General features: G+C 43.5%; 1 protein-coding gene across 1 annotated transcript in view; it reads right to left on the minus strand.

The window, feature by feature from the left end:
• PPEF1 (protein phosphatase with EF-hand domain 1) overlaps positions 1–24,798 on the minus strand; it is a 96,278-nt gene that overhangs the window by 25,308 nt on the left and 46,172 nt on the right. Inside the window, exons 5-9 of the mRNA XM_056558764.1 lie at positions 15,755–15,882; positions 12,768–12,834; positions 11,715–11,875; positions 9,313–9,427; positions 8,114–8,160 (exon numbers count right to left, since the gene is read on the minus strand). Of these exons, the coding sequence (XP_056414739.1) occupies positions 8,114–8,160; positions 9,313–9,427; positions 11,715–11,875; positions 12,768–12,834; positions 15,755–15,882 (518 nt within the window). The remainder of the gene's footprint in view (positions 1–8,113; positions 8,161–9,312; positions 9,428–11,714; positions 11,876–12,767; positions 12,835–15,754; positions 15,883–24,798) is intronic.

Below are 24,798 nucleotides of genomic sequence, written 5' to 3' on the forward strand. Positions count from 1 at the left end.
AGCACCTATTTGTTAAATTCAGGTGCTGTAGAAATGAATATCGGAGAGGGTGATTACCTGACTAGTGGCAGATGTGTACTGACGCATGTCTGTGGACACCCTCCCCTATAAAAGGGATTCATTTGCCATTAAGAGTTAGTATGAGTAAGGCCTCAATAAAGGCTGAAACGCGTCACTTGGCTAAAGTCTTCTGTGATTCAATAAAGATACAAGATTTTATTTGCACGAGAAAACCTGGCTGGACATCCACTTCTTATAGCTTAGTTCTTTGTAATAAGGGTGCAAAAAGCATTTTCTCCCATAGGTCATAATTAAAAATATTGGTTACTCTTCCTTCTACAACCTCTACAGTGTATGGCACTGGTGTGTTGTATTCTTTTAAAGCGTGGAAATAAAGTTAAATTTGTTTGTACTGGTTTAAGTGCTGGATCCTCTGCTTCTTTTTCTACAACTTGGGGAAAAATTTTTGGCATCTGGGTTGTTTAGTTGTTATATGTTATTTACTTGCCCTGTTTTTGTATTTATCATGTTCCTCTTACAGTTAAAGGGGTACTCCACCCCTATCTGAAGGATAGAGGATAAGATGCCTGATCGCGAGGGTTCGGCCGCTGGGAACCCTCCCGATCTTGGCTGCTGCACCCCAGACATGCGGTGAGCGAACTTTGTTCTGTAACAGATGAATGGCGATGCGAGGCAGAGGCTCGTGATGTCACGGCCACACACCTGCTTGTGACATAATGGCCACGCCCCCTAAATGCAAGTCTATCAGAGGGGGCGTGAAGTCCATCACACCCCCCCTATATACTTGCATTGAGGGGGTATGGCTGTGACGTCATGAGCGGGGTGTGACCGTGATGTCACAAGCCTCCAGCGCTGCACCCGACGCTCTAAACGAACGCCGGGTGCAGCAGGGAGATCGCACTTTGGATAGGGGATAAGATGTCTAGGGGCGGAGTACCCCTTTAGCTGTGTGTTCAGTTTCTAGTACAAGTCACAGCTGGCAGTTGATAAAACTGATATAGTAAAGCTGGACTGGAAGGTGATTTGCTTGCCAGGAGTCCGACGACTGACAGTTCACATCCAGCGTCTTGTAAATGGTGTGTTATAATGTTTATATACGTTAATGCCTTTATAAACAGCAGTGGCCGACTTTCACCCAACAAAATACAAATGTCCCTGTGTCTTATTTTTGATTGGTAGAATGGGTGATTGGTGCTAGACCAAAAAGAAGCATTTCTGTAACCCCATCCTTCCCCTTTGGTGATTAACTCTGGACAGTCCATTCCGGAAACAAATCAACACTACAAAAAATCTGCGTAAATGTGTCCAGCCTTTAATAATCTTGCTGTGTCTTGCTTCACTGCACTTTCCCGATAGGCCAGGTTTTCACACAGGTTTTTTTCTGTCTTTTTTGGGAAAACTGCCACTGAAATTTTTGAGCCAAAGCTAGAAGTGTATTCAAAGGGAATGGGAAATATAAAGGAAGGACTTCTCTTCACTTCTGACTTCTGATTTTGGCTCAAAAACTGCAATGGCAAAAAATGCCAGAAAAAAACCCTGTGTGGAAACCTACACTTAGACCCGTGTATATAATGCCTGTCATAACAAATGCCTCCAATAGTATTATCTTTGTCATTAAGACATAGATTGATTTAGGTACAGTACTGTTAGACATGTAACAGTGCTAAAGGATTTTCAAAGCAACTAGCCAGGAAGTGGTTAATTTCTTTGACCTCACCTGCACTCATCCTAGCAATTTTCTAAGAGTACTCCGTAGAGACCTCTACACTGCACATACCCAACATGTGGATTAGTGTGATCGTAAGTCATTGGGGACCTCAATAAATTAACTAGCAAACTTGCCAGCTACAGGAGATAGAAATCTTAGAATTAATAGATTTGTTTAATGTACATAAGATTATATTTTTTATTTTATTTTTGAATGACTGTTGGGCCATTTAGTATCCCCTTTCAGTCTGGTTCACTGAAGGTGTCTAGAAAATTCACTTAGGCTATAGGCTAAGTAGGGCGCCACTTGTGGCCTTAATTATAATACTGATGACCCTGCGAGCGATCACATACAAAGTTATTACTGTACTGTGCCCCGTGCCAGGGCCGATTTTAGACTGTGTGTGGCCCTGGGCAAAATTAAAAGTAGGGCCCCAAATATCGAAATATCTCACCAACAACACAATCATAGTCACAATACCATTATATAGGGTCCAGATAATACTGCCACACCAGGAACACTCCCATCACCAACAAACAATGACTAATACCATTTTGACCATATGGTTGTTTGTACCAGATCAACACAGGTTTCAATACCATATAAATGACTACAGTTACATATAGTAACTCACAGCTAATGTCATCTCTGATTGGATTTGATTACTTTCCATTTTCTTTTCCATCCGGCCCAGACTGTCATGCTGATTTCTTCTATCCACAACTCATCTTCTGACAGATAAACATTTTAGGCTGCACACTTTTCCCATTCTCATCCCAATCATTTCACAATCTACCCAATTTTCTTATACATTAAGCTCAAAATGGGAACAATGTCCACAGTGATGTCTCACACAGTATAGAAGTACACCCTTTTGTGTGTAGGAAGTGTGTAGGAAGATCACTCCATTAGAAAGGTAGGCTGTCCCTCTATTAAGTAGGTAGGAAGGTTCACCCATTAAAATTGTATGTCCTCCCCCATAGAAGGGGTTATCCAGGCAGCTGTGGCACTGTTGCTCCTGGTCCCCACTCATCACCACTACTTCCTGGTTTCTGGTGATATTGTGAAGACCACACAAGTGCCCATTCAGCCAATCACTGACTAAGGCAGGGCACCACTTTTCGTCAGTGATTGGCTGAGCAGGCAGGTCCATACTCCTGTGCCTTGGACCCCCAGTGGGGGCCATGGGCAATTGCCCAGGCCCTTAACTCCGGCCCTGACTGTTGTTTCTGCACACTTGCACAGTGAATAGGAGGAGCAGCTTTAGCCTCTGCCTCCTATCACTGCTGCTGTGCCATGCGTGCTTGCTTGCTTGCTTTCAATCAGGATGGGCAGTGGAGGTGGCGTGACTGGGGCCCTTTGGAAGATGGAGTCCACTCCTGACATGGGGCCCCTTTGGAGATGGGGCCCTGGGCAATTGCCCAGGTTGCCCCACCCTAACACCGGCCCTTCCCCACGCCAGTCCCTGCTGGATGCTCTAGCCTCGCACATTGAGAGAGTTCCTGCACTAGCAGGAATTGACAAGAGTGACCGTGAGTCTGTCAGCATATGCGGGAACTTGAGCCGTTACATACCTGCTCCATTCTGCACTGTTTTACAGTTACATCTGATTTGTGCTGCCCTGTGCGGTTTTCTTCTTACCAAGTGTCTCCTTCTCTGCAGTAAAATAGAAGGAGACACTAGGTAAGGAGATATCACCGGCCAGCACAGATCAGATGTAACTAAGTCTGATCTCCTCATTGCTACAGCCCAGCACCAGAAAGCGCTTCACAGGCACATGACAGGGCAATGTCAATAGATATCAGCAGGCACACTGAGCCAATGAGGAGCAGGCTCATCACATGGCATGTGCCAGCCGACTTCTATTGACTCCTCCCAGCAGCCCTGCGCCTGCAGTTCCCCATGTCATGCTGGATCCCGGCAGTAAAGAAAGGAAAGGCTGCCCTGCTCCCTCAGAACTGCAGTGAGACCCCAGCAGAGATCTGAGCTGCCCTCTAGCAAAGACCAGTACAGCACCTTACAGCCTCTTCTTAGCCCCTTAAGGACACAGCTCATTTTCACCTTAATGACGCAGCCCTTTTTTGTAAATCTGACCACTACCTTTCATTCTGATTCCGAGATAGTTTTTTCGTGACATATTCTACTTTAACATAATGGTAAATTTTCATTATTACTTGCATCTGGGCTTGCTGTGAGTTGTAGTTTTGCCACATCTGGAGGGCTACAGTTAAGAGACCACTGCACAATGGTCTCCAAACTGTCGCCCTGAAGATGTTGCTAGGCAACTAATCACCTCCTGCATCAGGATCGCCGCACGCCACGCAAGCTGGAGGATCACCACCCACCGCCGCCGATCACTGCCCGGTAAGGGTCCTTCCCCTGCTCTGCCCGGACTACTTTAACCCCCCGCGCCCCTGATCTGCTATTGGTCGGTTGCTTCTGACCGACCAATAGCAGGGATAGGAGGGGTGGCACCCCTGCCACCTCACTCCTACCCCTGATCCCCCTTATTTTCCGTGTCACCGGAGACCCGTATGACCTGGAATCGGCACAGATCACCGGTCTGAATAGTTTGGGGATTTCCGGTGTCTAAGGACCCCCTCGGTGATGTGCCGGGATGCCTGCTGGATGACTTCTGAAATTCCCACGGGCATACCTGTACGCCCTGTGTCCTTAAGGACTCAGGATGCAGGGCATATGGGTACGCCCTGCGTCCTGAAGAGGTTAGTATACGTCCCATCTCAGTCCCCCCCAACTCTATTCTCCCTCCCCCAGATCTGTACCCCCAGCTCTGTATTCTCTCCCACCCAGCTCTGAACCCCCCATCTCTGTACTCCCCCCAGCTCTGTACCCCTTCAGCTCTGTACTCCCTCCCCCCCCCAGCTCTGTACCCTCCAACTCTGTACTCTCTCCCCCCCAGCTCTGTACTCCCTCGAGCTGTGGCCTTAACTATAATACTGATGGCCCTGCGAGCGATCACATACAAAGTTATTACTGTACTGTGCCCTGCGCCAGGGCCGGTTTTAGCTACTGAGGAATTGATCTACAGTTATTTGCCTGAGTACCCTAAAAGCGCATTCAAGCCTATGACCACATAGAACTCACTGTAAGCCGACAGTGTGTACTAGCTGCTGTGAGTCCGGAATTTATACAATTTGCTATTGAGTTCTACCCCCCAGATAGATATTATCCTTGGCAGGTAGGGCTCCTATTGAAAGGGGTACTCCGGTGGAATTTTTTTTTTTTTTTATCAACTGGTGCCAGAAAGTTAAACAGATTTGTTAATTACTTCTTTTAAAAAATCTTAATCCTTCCAGTACTTATTAGCTGCTGAATACTACAGAGGAAGTTCTTTTCTTTTTGGAACACAGAGCTCTCTGCTGACATCATGACCACATTGCTCTCTGCTGATATCTCTGTCCATTTTAAGAACTGTCCAGAATAGGAGAAAATCCCCATAGAAAACATATGCTGCTCTGGACAGTTCCTAAAATGGACAGAGATGTCAGCAGAGAGCACTGTGTTCCAAAAATAAAATAATTTATTATCCCATTCATTTCAAGGAGTCAAACAACTTTTGACCTGGATTGAAAACCGAAGTAGACCACATTTTTCAGTCCGGTCAAAAGCTGGATATGGTCACTAGCTGACTTTTTTCAGCTCACTGAAATGAAGGTGGTATGGCACGGATCTGCCAAGAATAGCAGCAGGCGAATTGTGGTGTGCATGTACCTTTACATCCAGTATTATACTCTAATATATGAGGAGGGGGTTTGTTACAGTGTGTCGCTCCAGTAGTAAAGTGGGGCGTGTCAAAGGGCAGAGCTAATAGGCGCGTCGCCATTAGTTGCTATGGCAGCCTGCCTACGACAGAAGCCTGTGAGATCCAGCCACAGGCTGGATCGCACAGGCTGTACAGTGTGCAGCTCATCAGGTCATACTGTGCTGCAGTACAAATGTATTGCAGCATAATATAACCTGTAAAAACTGAAAACAACTAAAAAGTGCAAAATTCGCCATAAAAAAGTTATGGCTGTTGGAAAATGAATGGAAGGAAAAGAATTTTGCTCAGAAAAGGAAAAAGAACATAGATAGCTATATGAAATAGGTATCGCCATAATCGTACTGACCAACAGAATAAATATATAGTGGGGCATAAAAGTGTATAGTCAGCCACCAATTGCGCAAGTTCTCTCACTTAAAAAGATGAGAGAGGCCTGTAATTTTCATCATAGGTATACCTCAACTATAAGAGACATAATGAGAAAAAAAACTATCAATAACAAGCAAGATTGGCCAAGACCAAAGAGCTGTCGAAGGACAACAGAAACAAAATTGTAGACCTGCACTAGACTGGGAAGACTGAATCTGCAATAGGCAAGCAGCTTGATGTGAAGAAATAAACTGTGGGAGTAATTATTAGAAAATGGAAGACATACAAGACCACTGATAATCTCCCTTGATCTGGGCTCCACGCTTCACCCTGTGGTGTCAAAATTATCACAAGAACAGTGAGCAAAAATCCCAGAACCACACGGGGGGACCTTGTGAATGAACTGCAGAGAGCTGGGATCAAAGTAACAAAGGCAACCATCAGCAAAACACTACGCCACCAGGGACTGCTAGAGAACATTTGGATGATCCAGAAGAGTATTGGGAGAATGTCATATGGTCAGATGAAACCAAAGTAGAACTTTTTGGTAAAAACTCAACTTGTCATGTTTGGAGGACAAAGAATGCTGAGTTGCATCCAAAGAACAGCATACCTACTGTGAAGCATGGGGGTAAAAACGTCATGCTTTGGGGACCAGGACGACTCATCCGTGTAAAAAAAAGAATGAATGGGGCGATGTATCGTGAGATTTTGAGTGAAAATCTCCTGCCATCTGCAAGGGCATTGAAGTTGAGAATGATCCCACACATACCCCCTGGCAACGAAGCATTTCAAGGTCCTGGAGTGGCCTAGCTAGTCTCTAGATCTCAACCCCATAGAAAACCTTTGGAGGGAGTTGAAAGTCCGTGTTGTCCAGCAACAGCCCCAAAACATGACTGCTCTAGAGAAGATCTGCATGGAGGAATGGGCCAAAATACCAGCAACAGTGAGTGAAAAACTTGTGAAGACTTACAGAAAACATTTGACCTCTGTCATTGCCAACAAAGGGTATATAACAAAGTATTGAGACAAACTTTTGTTATTGACCAAATACGTATTTTCCACCATAATTTGAAAAAAAAATTCTTTAAAAATCAGTCAATGTGATTTTATGGATTTTTTTTCTCATTATGTCTCAGATAGTTGAGGTATACCTATGATCAAAATTGCTCCACTCAAAAAAGCATTCTAAAGTTATTACCATTTAAAGAGACCCAGTCAAATAAAATAAAAAAAAAGGGCATGGTCATTAAGGTAAAAAATGGATCCGTCCTTAAGGGGTTTATTAAATATATATAAAAAAAAATGTTTTTTTGTTGGATCTGACGGGTACGCTTTAAAAAGTACCTCTCATGATGATGTTACATTTTTAAATCCTCCCAGTTCGCTGCCCCCATCATGATAAACCAACTCCTGCCTTTATTTTTAGGATTTGTTAGTTTTGCACCTTGATATTGCTCTTCATTTTCTGATCAGTCTCACCCAGATTCACAGACTGGGAAGGGGCGTTCCCCAGCAGGCGTGACATCATCTGAAGCCATACAGGGGAGAACTTCCTCCCTCACTCTGCAACACACATCACAGAGCAGTTCAGTGTGTGAGATGAGCTATAATTGGATAAGGCTGCACACTCCCTCTCAGCATTTCCTGATTTTGGACTCCAAAGTCCAAAGTCTGTGCAAAAGATGGGAAAAAATGTGCTCTGGACAAGTAGGGAGACACCTTGTGGCAGCTATTTTATACACAAATAAAACATAGAATTTTTTTTTTTAACAAAGTACATTAGAAACATTTTTATTTCCCATAAGGAGTGCAATAGCAAAAAATTTTTTAATGAGAGTGCCCATTTAAAGGGGTCTTCCAGGATTTGTTTTGACTGTGCTACAGGGGCTGTAAAGTTTATGTAGTTTATAATATAGTCTAGCTGTGCTGCAATGGGTTAGTTGGGTGATGTGTGGGAGTGGGACAAGTCACCTCCAATCTAGAAACAAGGGATACTGGGGATTGTAGTTGGAGGGAGGGCACACAAACAAGCCAGTAGCGTGATAGGAAACACAGGACACAGTCATAGAGAGATGTATAACTTAGAGGCTACTGCAACTCTATTGGTCAAATGTCTTAGATCCTAAAATAAATTAACATTTCCAATGGATTATAATAAAAAATGTACTCAAAAAATATTAAGTGGAGGTTTTATGACACACAATTATTATTATAATTATTTTTTTTACCTTGTAGAATATTAGCAGCAGATCATCCAATTTTCCATGGAGGTCACCTAGCCAGGATTAAATGAATAACTGACAGTAAAAAATATTATTATTTTAAATTGAGTCCTTATACAGTACAAAGTGTTCCTCTAAGGCTTATTCCAATTTTTTTTATATTATGACATTATGGCCTATCACTAGGACACTGTTTCCCAACCAGTGTGCCTGCAGCTGTTGAAAAACGACAACTGCCAGAATGCCCAGACAGCCTTAATATGGTCTGTGTGGAACTCCTGGCAAGTCAGAGAATGAAAGGACAGAGGATTCTTCAACAGTTTTGCACAGCATTGCTTCCCACTGTGCAGAGAACTAAGCTGTAGTTTCTTGTACAGCAGGTAGTTTCTTGTACAGGGGGCACTTAAAGGGTATTTGAAGTGGGTACTTAAAGGGGTACTCCAGCACTTAGACATCTTATCCCCTATCCTTTGGATAGGGGATAAGATGCCTGATCGTGGGGGTCCCGCCGCTGGGGACCCTGGTGATCTTGCACGCCGCACCCTGTGCGTTGTGATGTCAAGGCTCCGCCCCGTGTGATGTCACGCTCCGCCCCCTCAATGCAAGCCTATGGGAGGGGGCGTGACAGCTGGATAGGGGATAAGATGTCTAAGCGCCGGAGTACCCCTTTAAAGGAGTTGCAGTGGTGACCTGCCTCAGCCAGTGACAGGTTAAGGGGGCAGTTCTTGTGGGGTCAACATGTCACAGGAACCAGGAAACATCCATGAGTGTCAGAAAGCGGGAGCTTTGGAACGGCAGCTGCAGGGAGATCAGGGCAGGTGAGTAGGAGTATGGTGGTATGTTTTTTTTCTTTCTAAGGCTGCACAACCCCTTAAACTAGCTCCATTGATCTATAAGCCCTGACATATATTTGTAATAACACCTATGGCAACACCATTTTCCTGTCTGCGTGTATATTATTTCCTTATTAGTTACCCAGTAAAAACAGAAATATCTGAAAAAAAGGGGCAGACCCTATTGATAAATCCAAACATAATAAATAGAATTTCAATAACATTTCATTAGTTGACATAAATCAGTTGAGAATATCCTCCTGTAAATCAATGACATTGATGGAATACTACAAGTAACTCCCATTGTCGTAACAAGTGACATTACATGAAGCTGTACAATGTGTTCTTGAGAATTCTGCAGCCAATACTCACCACATATGGTGATCTGTTTAGAGTATGACGTAGTCAAATGAACAATGTTTGGCATTTGTTTTAGGAAATTTTTGATTTCGTCAAAGAGCTGTAGGACATAGCGGGCATGAAGTTGCTGAAACTTAAAAAGTAGATATAGTAATTACAACAAAGTTCCACCGCTTTTATGTATTCATTTATAAGGTGAGATTTGTAGTAATATGTTAACCCTTTTCTCACTTGATAAGGAAGCTGCATGAAATTTTATTTGGGCTAGCTGTCTACTTTTAGCAAATTAAAGGATACGGAGGTCTAATATGCAAATTTTATTCAGCTAACACACCTTAGCTTCGACTCAACCCGTAAATGCATCAAACCAACATTCTATTGCATAAAACAATCCGGTGTGAGATAATTTAGAGACAGAATTCATACCAGCTTGAATCTAGCTTGAAGAAAACTCACGGCACTCGAGGTTCATGCTTCATCCATTTAATTCCCACAAGAGGTAGTTACATGTCGGGAGGGGGAAAAAGAGACGGGACGTCCTGTCTCTTTTCCCCCCTCCTGACATGTAACTACCTCTTGTGGGAATTAAATGGATGAAGCATGAACCTCGAGTGCCGTGAGTTTTCTTCAAGCTAGATTCAAGCTAATAGTTAAAATGTGTTGTTCAAAGGTGGAGAAGTGCATGGTAGGGTGCTAAACTCCCCTATTTGCAGCGCTCTCTGGACAGTTTCACTAAACAGCCCAATAAACTTACAATGGGGCCATCTAGTGAAGCTGGACAGAGATAGCTACAGCCCAGGGAGTGAAGCATGCTACTGCGCACTTCTCCCTGCTCGTTATAATGATTGAAGGAGGTCTCAGACCTCAACCAATCAAAACTTTTGACCTGTGTCTGTGACTTGCCAAAAAATTTACACTTCCATCAATTCTATATTACTTGAATCTTTTGCTATATTATGCCATGCTTACAGTATTTCTATAACATTGAATCGTAAATGTGTCTGGTGAGTAAGATGTGTGAAAGAATACTTTTTCCTCCTTCAAATGACCTTGTTTACTGATAGGTCTTTTGAGATCATGGGAATTATTTTAATGACTAACAGGAAGGTTCTGCCATTAGATCACCAATAACCAATATCACATTGAAATGCAGACAATAATCTGGAAAAGGGTGCTAGGAGATGTCTGCGCCCATTTTAGTCCCCCATGCCATAGCTACCTTCTTCCAGAAACTGTATCCGGTAATATAGCACAGCTCTAGAAGCAAAATGGCTGCCCAACAAAACCACATACAAACTATGGACAGGTATATTGCTCTTTTTGGTAGAAAGCAGACCTGTTTTTTTCACCCTGTACAAATTCTATAGCTATTTGTCCTTGAGAAAAACCTGGGTCTTTTAGTCGTGTACACAACAAATCCCTCTTCTTTATATAATAGTAGAAATGTAAGTATTAGGCTAAGTTTCCACGCAGGTTTTTTTCTGGCATTTTTTTGAACACTGACACCGCAGTTTTTGAGCCAAAGTAAGAAGACATGTCAAAAAACCTGGGTGGAAACCTAACCTAGGGGAACCTGAATAGAGAACCTGTCACTAATTTCATGCTGCCTAAATCATGGGCAGTGTGGAACACCAACAAGCTTCCCCATTATAACAAATGAGTTACATAGTTACATAGTTCATAAGGTTGAAAAAAGACCAGATTCTACCAAGTTCAACCTATAACCCTAATAAGTCCCTACTGAGTTGATCCAGAGGAAGGCAAAGAACCCTCATACTAGAGGTAAAAATTTCTTCCCGACTCTAAATATGGCAGTCATAATAAATCCCTGGATCAATGTTCTGCCCCTATTAATCTAATATACATAACTAGCGATGTTATTATTCTCCAAAAATGCATCCAGACCCCTTTTGAACTCTTTTACAGAGTTCACCATGACCACCTCCTCAGGCAGAGAATTCTACAGTCTCACTGCTCTTACAGTAAAGAACCCCAGTCTGTGCTGGTGTAGAAACCTTCTTTCCTCAAGACGTAGAGGATGCCCCCTTGAGTATAGAGAGAGATCTGTCAATCAGGGCTTGGGGCAGCCCCAATGACTTCCTGCCCTGTTCCTGCCAGAAGATACAACATGATTCCTCTAAAACAAAACAGCTGTTTGAGCAAATCTTTGTGGTACGGAAGCCACCAATGTTTTATAAAAACAGGTTCCCTTTAAAACTCCCTTTAAAGAAGGAATACAAAAATGACAAAATAAGTTAAAATGTTCAAAAGTAGTAGAGGGGAAAATGCTTACAGGAAGGGAAATTTGTAGATTCAGTTTGAAGAGGGTAAGTGATAACAATGGATAAGGTTAGTTCTATTGTTGGGAATGCTGGCAATGTTCATGAACCTGCCCATCTGCTCCGTAGAATTACCTTTTCTTGCTTGAAAGCACTGAGAAGGGTATTTGTGTCAGACACAGACAAAGGGAATGAAAGTTGTGGTCCATCATAAGAGTCAGGAACTTCAATTGTTTCATACGCCCTAAGCTTCTTTTGCCCTCCTTTTGAAGAGTTGATTATATCAGAAATTAAATCTGGAAAATTAAGCATTTATGTCACATGTATTATGTCTTAGTCTAAGAAATTTGTTTAACGCTTTGGAATTGGACACATGAAAAATAACTATGTTTTGACTTATCTAAACTGTGTACATATTTGTGAGAAGGATGAACTTTATAGAAGCCTCAATGCTTTGTTTATTTATATATATATATATATATATATATATATATATATATATAATGAATATCAGTGCAAAAGAGCATTGTTTGAAACTAAAAAATGCATACACTGTATGACAGTCGGTGGTGACGCAACTTAGACTAAATCGTCATTTTTGAAGGTAAAACAAAGTCAAAAGTGGCCTACCTTCTTAACAAGATACTGAGCTATATTATTGTATTGTGCAGCTTTTAATATGTCAGACAGACATGTGAAAAGGTTTGATCACTCGGGGTCTTGGTGTTCTGACCATGACCTATCACCAGATATTGCTGGGAGAAGTGCGCTGTTGTGTATGTGCCAGTCCCCAGCTGGCCGTGATCTCCATGCAGCTAGAGCAGCAGACCAGTGTTTCCCAATCAGGGTGCCTCCGGCTGTTGCAAAGCTACAACTTCCAGCATGCTGGGAGTTGTAGTTTCAAAAACAGCCAGAGGCACCCTCGCTGGGAAACACTGAGCTTCATACTGTATATTAGTTTTCCTACACAATGGAAACCCCACATGATGGAGTTAGAATAAAGGCCACAATCATGTTTATTCCATATTTATTCCTCAGAAAAATCTTATTTGCTTTTTAATGATCTCATTAGCTCCGAGGCCCCTGGTACCTATAGAAATTGGTATGGCTGTTATGGCCCATACTGGTAAAAACATTTGCACACCCTTCTGAGCTAAAGGCTTGCTGTTAACATAAGGTTACTCTTACCTGGGTCTGATTGTTGCTCATTCATTTGTGCATAATGATCCATCATGAATGTGAAAAAGTTGGATAGCTGGGAAACAACAAAGATAAAGAGCAATGAATAGTGAAATAATAACTAAAGGTAATAACAGCAACACAGTGGTAATAGCTGTTTATGAGTTGCTGTAAGATTGCAAACAAGAAACATGGATCAAGGCACACATGTCACAACAGAGGAATAATAATGCTTCTATATGTTACTCACTAGGTCAAGATGCTTGCATGGCTTTTTATGTGTCTACTTTTTGTATTTGACTTAAAAATCTCTCTGTTTTGCTGCTCACTTATTCTGACATCCACTGCTCAGGAAAGGTTGTGTCCAAGGCAAACACTAAACCCACCCTCACTCATCATGAATACACTTCCTTCCTGAGTGTGCTTGGCTGGGTCTCTTCATCCAGTCACTGCAGGCTTCATTGTAACCCTCTCCTCAGGGGCGTAGCTATAGAAGTAGCAGAGGTAGCAGTCGCACCGGGGCCCTGGTGCCTAAGGGGGCCCCAAAGCACATCTGCCCCATAAGAGAGCTGTACAATAATCGCCATAGGGGGCTCTCTTGCAGATTTTGCATCAGGGCCCCGAAGCTACAAGCTACGCCTCTGCCTCTCCTCTCTGTTTTCAGACAGAAGTCTCATAGACAGGAGAGGAATGAGCGCAGAGGAGTCCTAGTCCCGCTTTAATGCAGCACCAGCACCAGACGGGCTTTAGCTGGGACACAGATAATGGTGCAGCTGGACAGGATTATGGGGAAGATTTATCAAAACCTGTGCAGTTAAAGTTGACCAGTTGCCCATAGCAACCAATCAGATCGCTTCTTTCATGTTTAACCCCTTAACGATGCAGGACGTATATTTACGTCCTGCACCGGCTCCCGCGATATGAAGCGGGATCGCGCCGCGATCCCGCATCATATCGCGTCGGTCCCGGCGCTCATCAACGGCCGGGACCCACGGCTAATACCACACATCGCCGATCGCGGCGATGTGCGGTATTAACCCTTTAGAAGCGGCGGTCAAAGCTGACCGCCGCTTCTAAAGTGAAAGTGAAAGTGACCCGGCTGCTCAGTCGGGCTGTTCGGGACCGCCGCGGTGAAATCGCGGCGTCCCGAACAGCTTGCAGTACACCGGGAGGGCCCTTACCTGCCTCCTCGGTGTCCAATCGGCGCATGACTGCTCCGTGCCTGAGATCCAGGCAGGAGCAGTCAAGCGCCGATAACACTGATCACAGGCGTGTTAATACACGCCTGTGATCTGTGTAAAAGATCAGTGTGTGCATTGTTATAGGTCCCTATGGGACCTATAACACTGCAAAAAAAAAAGTGTTAATAAAGGTCATTTAACCCCTTCCCTAATAAAGGTTTGAATCACCCCCCTGTTCCCATAAAAAAAAATAAAACAGTGTAAAAAAAAATAAACATATGTGGTATCGCCGCGTGCGTAAATGTCCGAACTATAAAAATATATAATTAATTAAACCGCACGGTCAATGGCGTACGCGCAAAAAAATTCAAAAGTAAAAAAAGCGCATTTTGGTCACTTTTTATACCATTGAAAAAGGAATAAAAAGTGATCAAAAAGTCCGATCAAACCAAAAATCATACCGATAAAAACTTCAGATCACGGCGCAAAAAATGAGTCCTCATACCGCCCTGTACATTGAAAAAAAAAAAGTTATAGGGGTCAGAAGATGACATTTTTAAACGTATAAATTTTCCTGCATGTAGTTATGATTTTTTCCAGAAGTACGACAATATCCAACCTATATAGGTAGGGTATCATTTTAACCGTATGGACCTACAGAATAATGATAAGGTGTAATTTTTACCGAAATATGCACTGTGTAGAAACGGAAGCCCCCAAAAGTTACAAAATTGCGTTTTTTTCTTCGATTTTGTCGCACAATGATTTTATTTTCCGTTTCGCCGTGCATTTTTGGGTAAAATGACTAATGTCACTGCAAAGTAGAATTGGCGACGCAAAAAATAAGCCATAATATGGATTTTTAGGTGGAAAATTTAAAGGGATATGATTTTTAAAAGGTAAGGAGGAAAAAACGAAAGTGCAAAAACTGAAAAACCCTGAGTCCTTAAAGTAGTCCAGTGGTGACTCAGTGGTGAGCAACTTATCCCCTATCCGCTGGGGCCCCCTGCGATCTCCTGTACGGAGCCCCGACAGCCCGCGGGAAGGGGGCGTGTCGACCTCCGCACGAGGCTGCGGCAGACACGCCCCCTCAATACAACTCTATGGCAGAGCCGAAGCGCTGCCTTCGGTAATCTCCGGCTCTGCCATTGAGATGTATTGAGGGGGCGTGTCGGCCGCCGCCTCGTGCGGGGGTCGACACCCGCTATCTCGGCGGAGAGCCGGGGCCCCGTACAGAGAGATCGCAGGGGGCCCCAGCGGTCGGACCCCCGCGATCTCAAACTTATCCCCTATCCTTTTTTTTCACCACTGGACTACTCCTTTAAGGGGTTAAAGAGGTCTGTGAAAAATAGAAGAAGCAATCTGGTTGCTATGGGCAACTGGCCAACTTTTCCTCTGCACAGGTTTTGATAAATGTCCCTCTATGTTCTGGACGGTATGGGGACTTCTTTTTGTCTTTATGTATAAGCCATGATTTCTATAAAAAGGAGATTTTTAAGAAGTATATCAGAAAGATTAATGTTTTGCCAAGATGTACAACATATAAAGTGCCCATTTAAATGTTTCCTTATGGGATTATGATGTATTATTATGATATTTGCTCCTTTTTGAACCGGAGGCAAACATTAAAATAGCTGCTTTGAAACCATAAAATAAAAAATGATGCTATTTGAAGAATGGTTAATGATATTTAGAAAAACTTGAAGCTATACATTGATTGTCTGCATATTTATGTGAACATAAAAACACATCTGTACAGTAAGATATATATATATATATATATATATATATATATATATATACACACACACTGACCTGAAGCTGTGCCTGTTCTTCCGCATACTCAATAGACTGGAAAATATTAAGTGTGTAGCGTCGTCTCATTTCTAATCTCGCCATGTAGAAACGATACCATCTCTGTATCAACACTGCTGCTTTAATTGCTTGATAAAGAGAGAAATCTAGGGTAATTATAGCAATAAAAAGTAATATATCTGTGAAAGATAAAAATGTATATCGGTGAACCAGTTGTCAGAACAAAAAGTTGTAATTTCTCTTATAGGAAATCTGTTTGATGACACTTAATGCATTTTCTTATAAAGATTTTTAGGTTACATATTGTTAGGAAACATGCAGGTTCCTCCAATGCAGTTTCATATGCAGAAAATTATACAGCTGACTTAAATATCCAGTTACACTTAAAGGGGCTGTCCCACAAAGAATATATTTGAAGATAACGCCGACCCAAAATGATAAAGTTCTGTATTTGTATTTACACTTATTAACCCCTTAAGGACCAAGCCCCATTTTCACCTTAAAGGGGTACTCCGCCCCTAGACATCTTATCCCCTATCCAAAGGATAGGGGATAAGATGTCAGATTGCCGCGGTCCCGCTGCTGGGGAGCCCCGGGATCGCCGCTGCGGCACTGCGCTATCATTACTGCACCAAGCGAGTTCGCTCTGCACGTAATGACGGGCAATACAGGGGCCGGAGCATCGTTACGTCATGGCTCCGCCCCTCGTGACGTCACGCCCCCCCCCCTCAATACAAGTCTATGGGAGGGGGCGTGGCGGTCATCACGCCCCCTGCCATAGACTTGCATTAAGGGGACGGGCCATGATGTCACGAGGGGCGGAGCCATGATGTTACGCTGCTCCGTCCCCTGTATCGCCCATCATTACGCACAGAGCGAACTTGCTCTGTGCAGTAATCATAGCGCAGTGCCGCAGCGGCGATCCCGGGGGTTCCCAGCAGTGGGACCGCGGCGATCTGACATCTACCCCTTTAAGGAGTACCCCTTTAAGGACCAGGCCAATTTTATTTTTGAGTTTTAGTTTTTTCCTCCTCGCCTTCCAAAATCCATAACTCTATTATATTTCCATCTAAAGACCCATATAAGGGCTTTTTTTTTGCATGACTAATTGTACTTTGTAATGAAACCTCTCATTTTATCATAAAATGTACGAGGAACTCAAAAAAATATTTTTGTAGGGAGGAAATTTTTATGAAAACCACAATTTTGCACATTTTGGAGGGTTTTGTTTTCACACTGTACACTTTATGGTAGAAATGACAAGTGTTCTTTATTCTGTTGGTCAATACGATTAAAAGGATACCCATGGCTAGATACTTTTATATTTTTGTACCACTTTAAAAAAATCTAAAACTTTTTGTACAAAATCTGTCATCTAAAATCGGCCTATTTTGACCACCTATAACTTTTTCATTTTTCCGTATATAGGGCGGTATGAGGGCTCCTTTTTTGAGCCGTCATCTGTACTTTTTATTGATACCACATTTGCATATATAAAACTTTTAGCACATTTTTGATTAATTTTTTGGGGAATAAACATAATAAATGTGACAAAAAAGCATCATTTTTGGAATTTTTTTGTTTTTTACATTTACACAGTTCGCCATACGGGATCATTAGCATTATATTTTGATAGATCGGACATTTATGCACGTGGCGATACCAAATATGTTTATAAAAAAATGTTACGCTTTTTGGGTGTAAAATGGGAAAACGGACAATTTTCATTTTTATTGGGGGTGGGGATTTTTCACTTTTTTTTTTACTTTTTATTTTTTACTTTTTAATTTTACTTTTTATTTTTACATTTTTCATTTTTTTTTTAACACTTTTTATGTCCCCATAGGGGACTATCTATAGCAATCATTTGATTGCTAATACTGTTCATTGCTAAGCATAGGACATAGCACCGATCAGTATTATAGGTGATCTTCTGCTCTGGTCTGCTCGATCTCAGACCAGAGCAGAAGACCCCGGGAGACGGCCAGGTGAGGGGACCTCCGGCCGCCATGCTGGATGATTGGATCGCCGCAGCAGCTCTGCGGGCGATCCGATCATCCATTTAAAGTACCACACTGCCTCAGATGCCGTGATCTGTATTGATCACGGCATCTGAGGGGTTAATAAACATCCGCGCGATCGCGGATGTTGGCAATTACGGGCAGGTCCCCGGCTGCTGCTAGCAGCCAGAACCTGACGTGTATGACGCGAGCACCATTCCCATGCTCGCGGTCATACACAGGACGTAAATGTACGTCCTGGTGTGCGAAGTACCGCCAAACCAGGACGTACATTTACATCAGTGGTCATTAAGGGGTTAAAGGACATCTGCAGTATTATAACACTTATCCCCTATCCACAGGGGGATAAGTGTTTGATCACGGGGGGGCTCTGACCGTCGGGACCGCTTGCGATCTCCTGAATGGGGCCCCCGCATTAGCACTTGGTGAGAGTGCTAATGTGGATAGCGTCGACCTGGAGAGGTCGACGGTACACTCTCTCCCCGCCCCCTCCCCATAGAGTTCTATGGGAGAGGCAGGGAGGCACGAAAGCTGACTCCCTGCCTCTCCCATAGAACTACATGGAGGAGGCATGTCGGCCACAACGTCCTGTGGATAGGGGATAAATTGTTTTCGGCTACAGATGGCCTTTAAAAACAGCAGATATCCCAGGAATAATGTTAGGAGAGCGTCAATGGCTGTTTCTTTCTCATAGCCGTACTGAGTCCACCTCTGTAAATGTGCCATGGTATACACACATGCATATGTAGTCTTGCATCTGTTTTCTCCACCAGGTGTGTGGAAGGATCCCTGGTGTGATGAGCTAACTGTCCCTGAAGCTTCAGTGTCTTGTCTATATCTTGGAAGAGAAGCTAAGCAATCACAACTGCAGTCTTTAGCTTTTAATGGCATATAGGTAACATTTACAAGCCTAATTTAAAGGGGTACTTCAGCCAAGTTTTTGATATTTTTGATATGCCTAGGGTGCTACCATTTAAATTTACAAACTTTTACTATGCCACCAATATTGGTCGTTGGTCCTCCAGCTCTGGCTTTCTTCCTGGTTTTGGGACCTGACTTGTTACACTGCAGGTCAGCTAATCACCAGCCACAGCAATGCCCCACCTTAGCTTGCGATACACTGAGAGGCAATGTAATGTAACATTGCCACTAGGAAAAAGGCTGGGCCGAGGCCTGTAACCGGGCACTGTTGCTCAGCCTATCACCAGTCAAGACTGACAGTGATTAGCTGACCCAAAGTGTGATAAGTTGGGCTTAAAAACCAGGAAGAAGACAAGGACCGTAGGATGGGAAAGCGATATCGACAGTATCTGGGAGCTTTGATTGGTTGGGGTTTCTCTCCAGCTTGGCCCCATAGACTTTTAATAGGATGGAGATTGTTGCCAGCTAGGAGGTAAAGTGCTTAAAGGGGTTATCCAGTAAATTAGTTTTTTTTTGAACATGCATAGGCTGACAAAAAAAAACAATAACTGTACACTCGATGTTTCATATTTTTTTTTGACAGCCTGGGCATGTTTGTAGGAAAAAAAATAAAATAATCTTTTCGCTGGATAACCCATATAGCCACTTAAGGGTACAGCCAATTTTATTTTTGCATTTTTGTTTTCTCCTCCTCGTCTTCTAAAAATCATAACTTTTTTTATATTTCCATCCACAGACCCATATGAGGGCTTGTTTTTAGCACAACCAATTGTACTTGTAATGACATCACTCATTTTACCATCAAATGTGATCTGTAGTTTTTATCGGTACCACTTTTGCATATATGAAACTTTTTAATCGCTTTTTATTAATATTTTTGGGAATGTAATGTGACAAAAAAGCAGCAATTTATGATTTTATTTTTTACGTTTATGTGGTTCACCATATGGAATCATTGACATTATATTTTGATAGTTTGGACATTAACGCAGGTGACAATACCAAATATGTTTATAATTTTTTTTTATGCTTTTTGGGATAAAATGTCAAAAAGAGGCTATTTAAATTGTTATTGGGGAAGAGGCGTTTTCACATTTTTGAAAACTTTTTTTTTTTACTTTTATGTCCCCATAGATTGCAGATACTGTCCCCAATAGATTGCAGATACTGAACAGTGCTATGCATAGGCATAGCAACGATCACTATTATCAAATATCTTCTCTGGTCTGCTCGATGGCAGCACGATCGCAGATGTCCATTACCGGCGGGTTCCTGGTTAATGATAGTATATGTAAACGTATGTCCTGGTGGGTTAAATACCAGGACACCAGGACGTACATTTACATCCTGTGTCGTAAAGAGGTTAAAGGGGTACTGCACCCCTAGACATCTTATCTCTCTCCTATCCAAAGGATAGGGGATAAGATGTCTGATCACGGGGGTCCTGCCACTGGGGACCCCCGCAATATAGCACGCAGCACCTACCTGTATCTGCTTCCGTCAGTGCTGGAGGTTATGGCTCCCGACCATGGGAACGGAAGATCGTGACATCACGACTACGCCCCCGTGTGACGTCACGCCCCGACCCCTCAATGCAAGTCTATGGGAGGGGGCGTGACAGCTTTCACGCCCCCTCCCATAGGCTTGCATTGAAGGCGCGAAGTGTGACATCACACGGGGCGGAGCCGTGACGTCACCATGCTCCGGCCCCGTGATCGAACACGCTCCGAGGGACTGAAATTAACGGGTGCGGCGTGCAAGATTACGGGGGTCCCCAGCGGCAGGACCTCCGCGATCAGGCATCTTATCCCCTATCCTTTGGATAGGGGATAAGATGTCTAAGCGCCGGAGTACCCCTTTAAGCATATGCTTCTTCCTACTCGTTCTGATGATTGTAGGGATCTCATCAATGCGATCTCAAGCATTCAAAACTTTTGACATGTCTCTGTAAAAAATATTTATGCAAATGGTGAATGTCTCAGTTACGGTGAGCCAGAAAAGAGGACTTCTATCAGGGCGCTTCTCCAGGCAGGATAATGAATTCGGTGTCAGACGAATTAAATTTTTTTTATTGCCATTCCAATAAATATATCCTAAATGGCTCCCACCTTCATTAGCAGAGTCAGATATACTTGAGTTATCTCTGTTCTTTCACCAACAAAAACCTGATGTCTACAAAAATTCAATATAAAGGGGCATAAGTTGATGACAGATCTCTTTAAGTGAAAAAAAAAGACAAAACAAGAGCTTCAACCACATTTAATGATCGTGTGTTCTTCAGAAAGGAATAAGCTGTATGTGAGCTATAATTTACCAAGAGGTAAACACACAGGATAGATGCAGGAAAACAAACAAGCACTAAGGGACAAGAAAGTGCTTGTTTGAGCTGTGTAATAATAATGATACAATATCACATACCTCAGAGTACACACATGTAATTTGTTTAGATTCTTTCCAGGAACAAATGTGTGAAGTAACAGTATTAAACCTTTACAAAACTCTTTGAAATCCTAGCATAACCGTTTCATAAACCAGGACTTATCGCTGTATGGAATGGCACAATCATACAGTACATGCCTACTTTTAAGAAATTGAGTACCTCTCGTGAACTTATTACATTTTATAATCCTCCCAGTTCACTGCCCGAATCATGAAAAACCACCCCTGCCTTTATTTTTGTTATTTTCTAGTTTTCTACCTTGATATTGCTCTGTATTTTCTACTCAGTCTCAGTCAGATTCACAGACTGGGAAGGGGCGTTACCCAGCAGGCGTGACATCATCTGAAGCCATACAGGGGCGAACTTCCTCCCACACTCTGCTACACACAGTCCATAGCAGTTCAGTGTGTGAGATAAGCTATGATTGGCTAAGGCTGCATACATCCCCCTCAGCACTCATTTCCTGAATTTGGACTTCTGACAGGCCAGCAGGAGTCCAAAGTCTGTGCAAGATAGGGGGAAATGTGCTCTGAACAAGTAGGGACACACCTAGTGGCAGCTTTTTTATATACAAATAAAACTTTGAAAACTTAATTTTTTTAAACAAAGTACATTAGAAAGATTGTTTATTCACCATAAGGAGTGCAATAGCAAAAATTTGTTTTAATGAGAGTGCCCATGTGGTAGCCCCTGGGGGGTGTATGGTAGTGGTGGTATGGTATCGGTATATGAGGGGTTAATGTTAACCCTATAGTTCGTGACGCCAGGCTGAGGGCTGGTATGTTGAGGCAATGCTCCGGCCTATCGCCGCCCTTCCCAGTAACGATAGGTGCATGAAATGACTTAAGGTCCACAAGGAGATTTAACTTGAACTTGAACAACTTTACTTAAGTGCTTGCGATACATCCAAGGCACAGTAACAGTCTCATATAAACAGTCCTTATGTTGCTTAGTGACTGACAGTTGTTGCGGAGCTTGAGCTATTTATACAGTCTCTGAATTTAGGGTAGATATTAGCAGATCCGTCCGGATTTAGGGGTATTATTAGGTCCGGTGATGCTGCAGAGTGTCTGGGAATTGATACACTCTATATTTGGAATGATTCAGCCGTTGCCGCAAGGCTCGGGCCTAACTCACTGCGTTAGTTGCTCTACAGGTCCTTCTCGTTTGACAGCCCAGGAACAAGAGAGCGAAAACATGGCCGCTGCTCCCTTATATGGGCAGGGGGGGTGGGGCAAATCCGATTGGTCCGAACATCTGTCATTCACCATTACAGAGAGTAATGGGATTGCTTACGTCACAGGGCCTCCAAAGGTCCTTAAGCAGAATACCATAGAGTTTACCTAGTCACGTGACCCGCAGGTCCTGTAACGCTATGGAACAGGTAATTAACCACTTATTTACATATATATTACCCTATTTACATTAACCTTAAATAAATTACTGGTCTATGAGCTGGAATAGAGGCGACAAGGGGTAAACTACATCACAGGGATCCCTATGTCCTAGGGACTCTGGCTATGGGGACCCACACATATATAGGTACCGTATAAGATGCAGTACTGGGACACCACAAACCCCCTTACTTAAGATAAGTCAGCCTCGACGTCTGTCCCCTGAGACAGAGGGACTAGGACTAGAACAGGATGCTATAGAACAGGATGATCTGTACTTTTGCTATACATCCTAAGTAGACTGAACACATTTACATTCTTTTGATACCTTTCCTAGTATCTGGATTAGGCTATTAGAAATCTATCTAGACATATAATGCTATCTAGACATTTAATGCTATCTAGACATGTAAAGCTATCTAGACATTTAAAGCTATCTAGACATTTAAAGAAGCTATCTATACTTTAGTTTCTAGCTTCCTATACAACTTTATCAAACTTATTATACATTTTGAAGCTTACTACACAATTAGGTAGCTATCTGACGTGTAGTTGCTAGCTCCTAAGACACTTTATTAGCTCTCTATACATTTTTATTAGGCTAAACTGAACATTAGCACAAACTTCTATACATAAGGCTAACTAGACATTAGTACAGCTTTCTATACAGTTAGCTTCAAGCTGACTAGGCATTTATATTGTCACGATGCCGGCTGGCAGGTAGTGGACCCTCTGTGCCAGAGAGGGATTGGCGTGGACCGTGCTAGTGGACCGGTTCTAAGCCACTACTGGTTTTCACCAGAGCCCGCCGCAAAGCGGGATGGTCTTGCTGCGGCGGTAGTGACCAGGTCGTATCCACTAGCAACGGCTCACCTCTCTGGCTGCTGAAGATAGGCGCGGTACAGGGGAGTAGGCAGAAGCAAGGTCGGACGTAGCAGAAGGTCGGGGCAGGCAGCAAGGATCGTAGTCAGGGGCAACGGCAGAAGGTCTGGAAACACAGGCAAGGAACACACAAGGAACGCTTTCACTGGCACTAAGGCAACAAGATCCGGCAAGGGAGTGCAAGGGAAGTGAGGTAATATAGGGAAGTGCACAGGTGATTACCCTAATTGGAACCACTGCGCCAATCAGCGGCGCAGTGGCCCTTTAAATCGCAGAGACCCGGCGCGCGCGCGCCCTAGGGAGCGGGGCCGCGCGCGCCGGGACAGAACAGACGGGGAGCGAGTCAGGTAGGGGAGCCGGGGTGCGCATCGCGAGCGGGCGCTACCCGCATCGCGAATCGCATCCCGGCTGGCAGCGGGATCGCAGCGCCCCGGGTCAGAGGACGTGACCGGAGCGCTGCAGCGGAGAGAGTGAAGCGAGCGCTCCGGGGAGGAGCGGGGACCCGGAGCGCTCGGCGTAACAGTACCCCCCCCCTTGGGTCTCCCCCTCTTCTTGGAGCCTGAGAACCTGAGGAGCAGACTTTTGTCAAGGATGTTGTCCTCAGGTTCCCAGGATCTCTCTTCAGGACCACAACCCTCCCAGTCTACTAAAAAAAAATTTTTCCCTCTGACCTTTTTGGCAGCCAAAATTTCCTTGACCGAGAAGACGTCCGAGGAGCCGGAAACAGGAGTGGGAGGAACAGATTTGGGAGAAAAACGGTTGAGGATGAGTGGTTTGAGAAGAGAGACGTGAAAGGCATTAGGGATACGAAGAGAAGGAGGAAGAAGAAGTTTATAAGAGACAGGATTAATTTGACACAAAATTTTGAAAGGACCAAGATAGCGTGGTCCCAACTTGTAGCTAGGGACACGGAAGCGGACATATTTAGCGGAGAGCCATACCTTGTCTCCAGGGGAAAAAACGGGGGGAGCTCTTCTTTTCTTATCCGCGAACCTCTTCATGCGTGAAGAAGCCTGTAAGAGAGAATTTTGGGTCTCTCTCCATATAATGGAAAGGTCACGAGAAATTTCATCCACAGCGGGCAGACCAGAGGGCAAGGGGGTAGGGAGGGGGGGAAGAGGGTGACGGCCGTACACCACGAAAAATGGGGATTTGGAGGAAGACTCAGAGACCCTGAAGTTATACGAGAATTCGGCCCATGGAAGGAGATCTGCCCAGTCATCCTGGCGGGAGGAAACAAAATGTCGCAAATAATCACCCAAGATCTGGTTAATTCTTTCTACTTGTCCATTGGACTGGGGATGATATGCAGAGGAAAAATTTAATTTAATCTTGAGTTGTTTACAGAGAGCCCTCCAGAATTTAGACACGAATTGGACACCTCTA

Source organism: Hyla sarda, chromosome 2 (assembly GCF_029499605.1).
Source record: "Hyla sarda isolate aHylSar1 chromosome 2, aHylSar1.hap1, whole genome shotgun sequence".
Lineage (NCBI taxonomy): Eukaryota > Metazoa > Chordata > Amphibia > Anura > Hylidae > Hyla > Hyla sarda.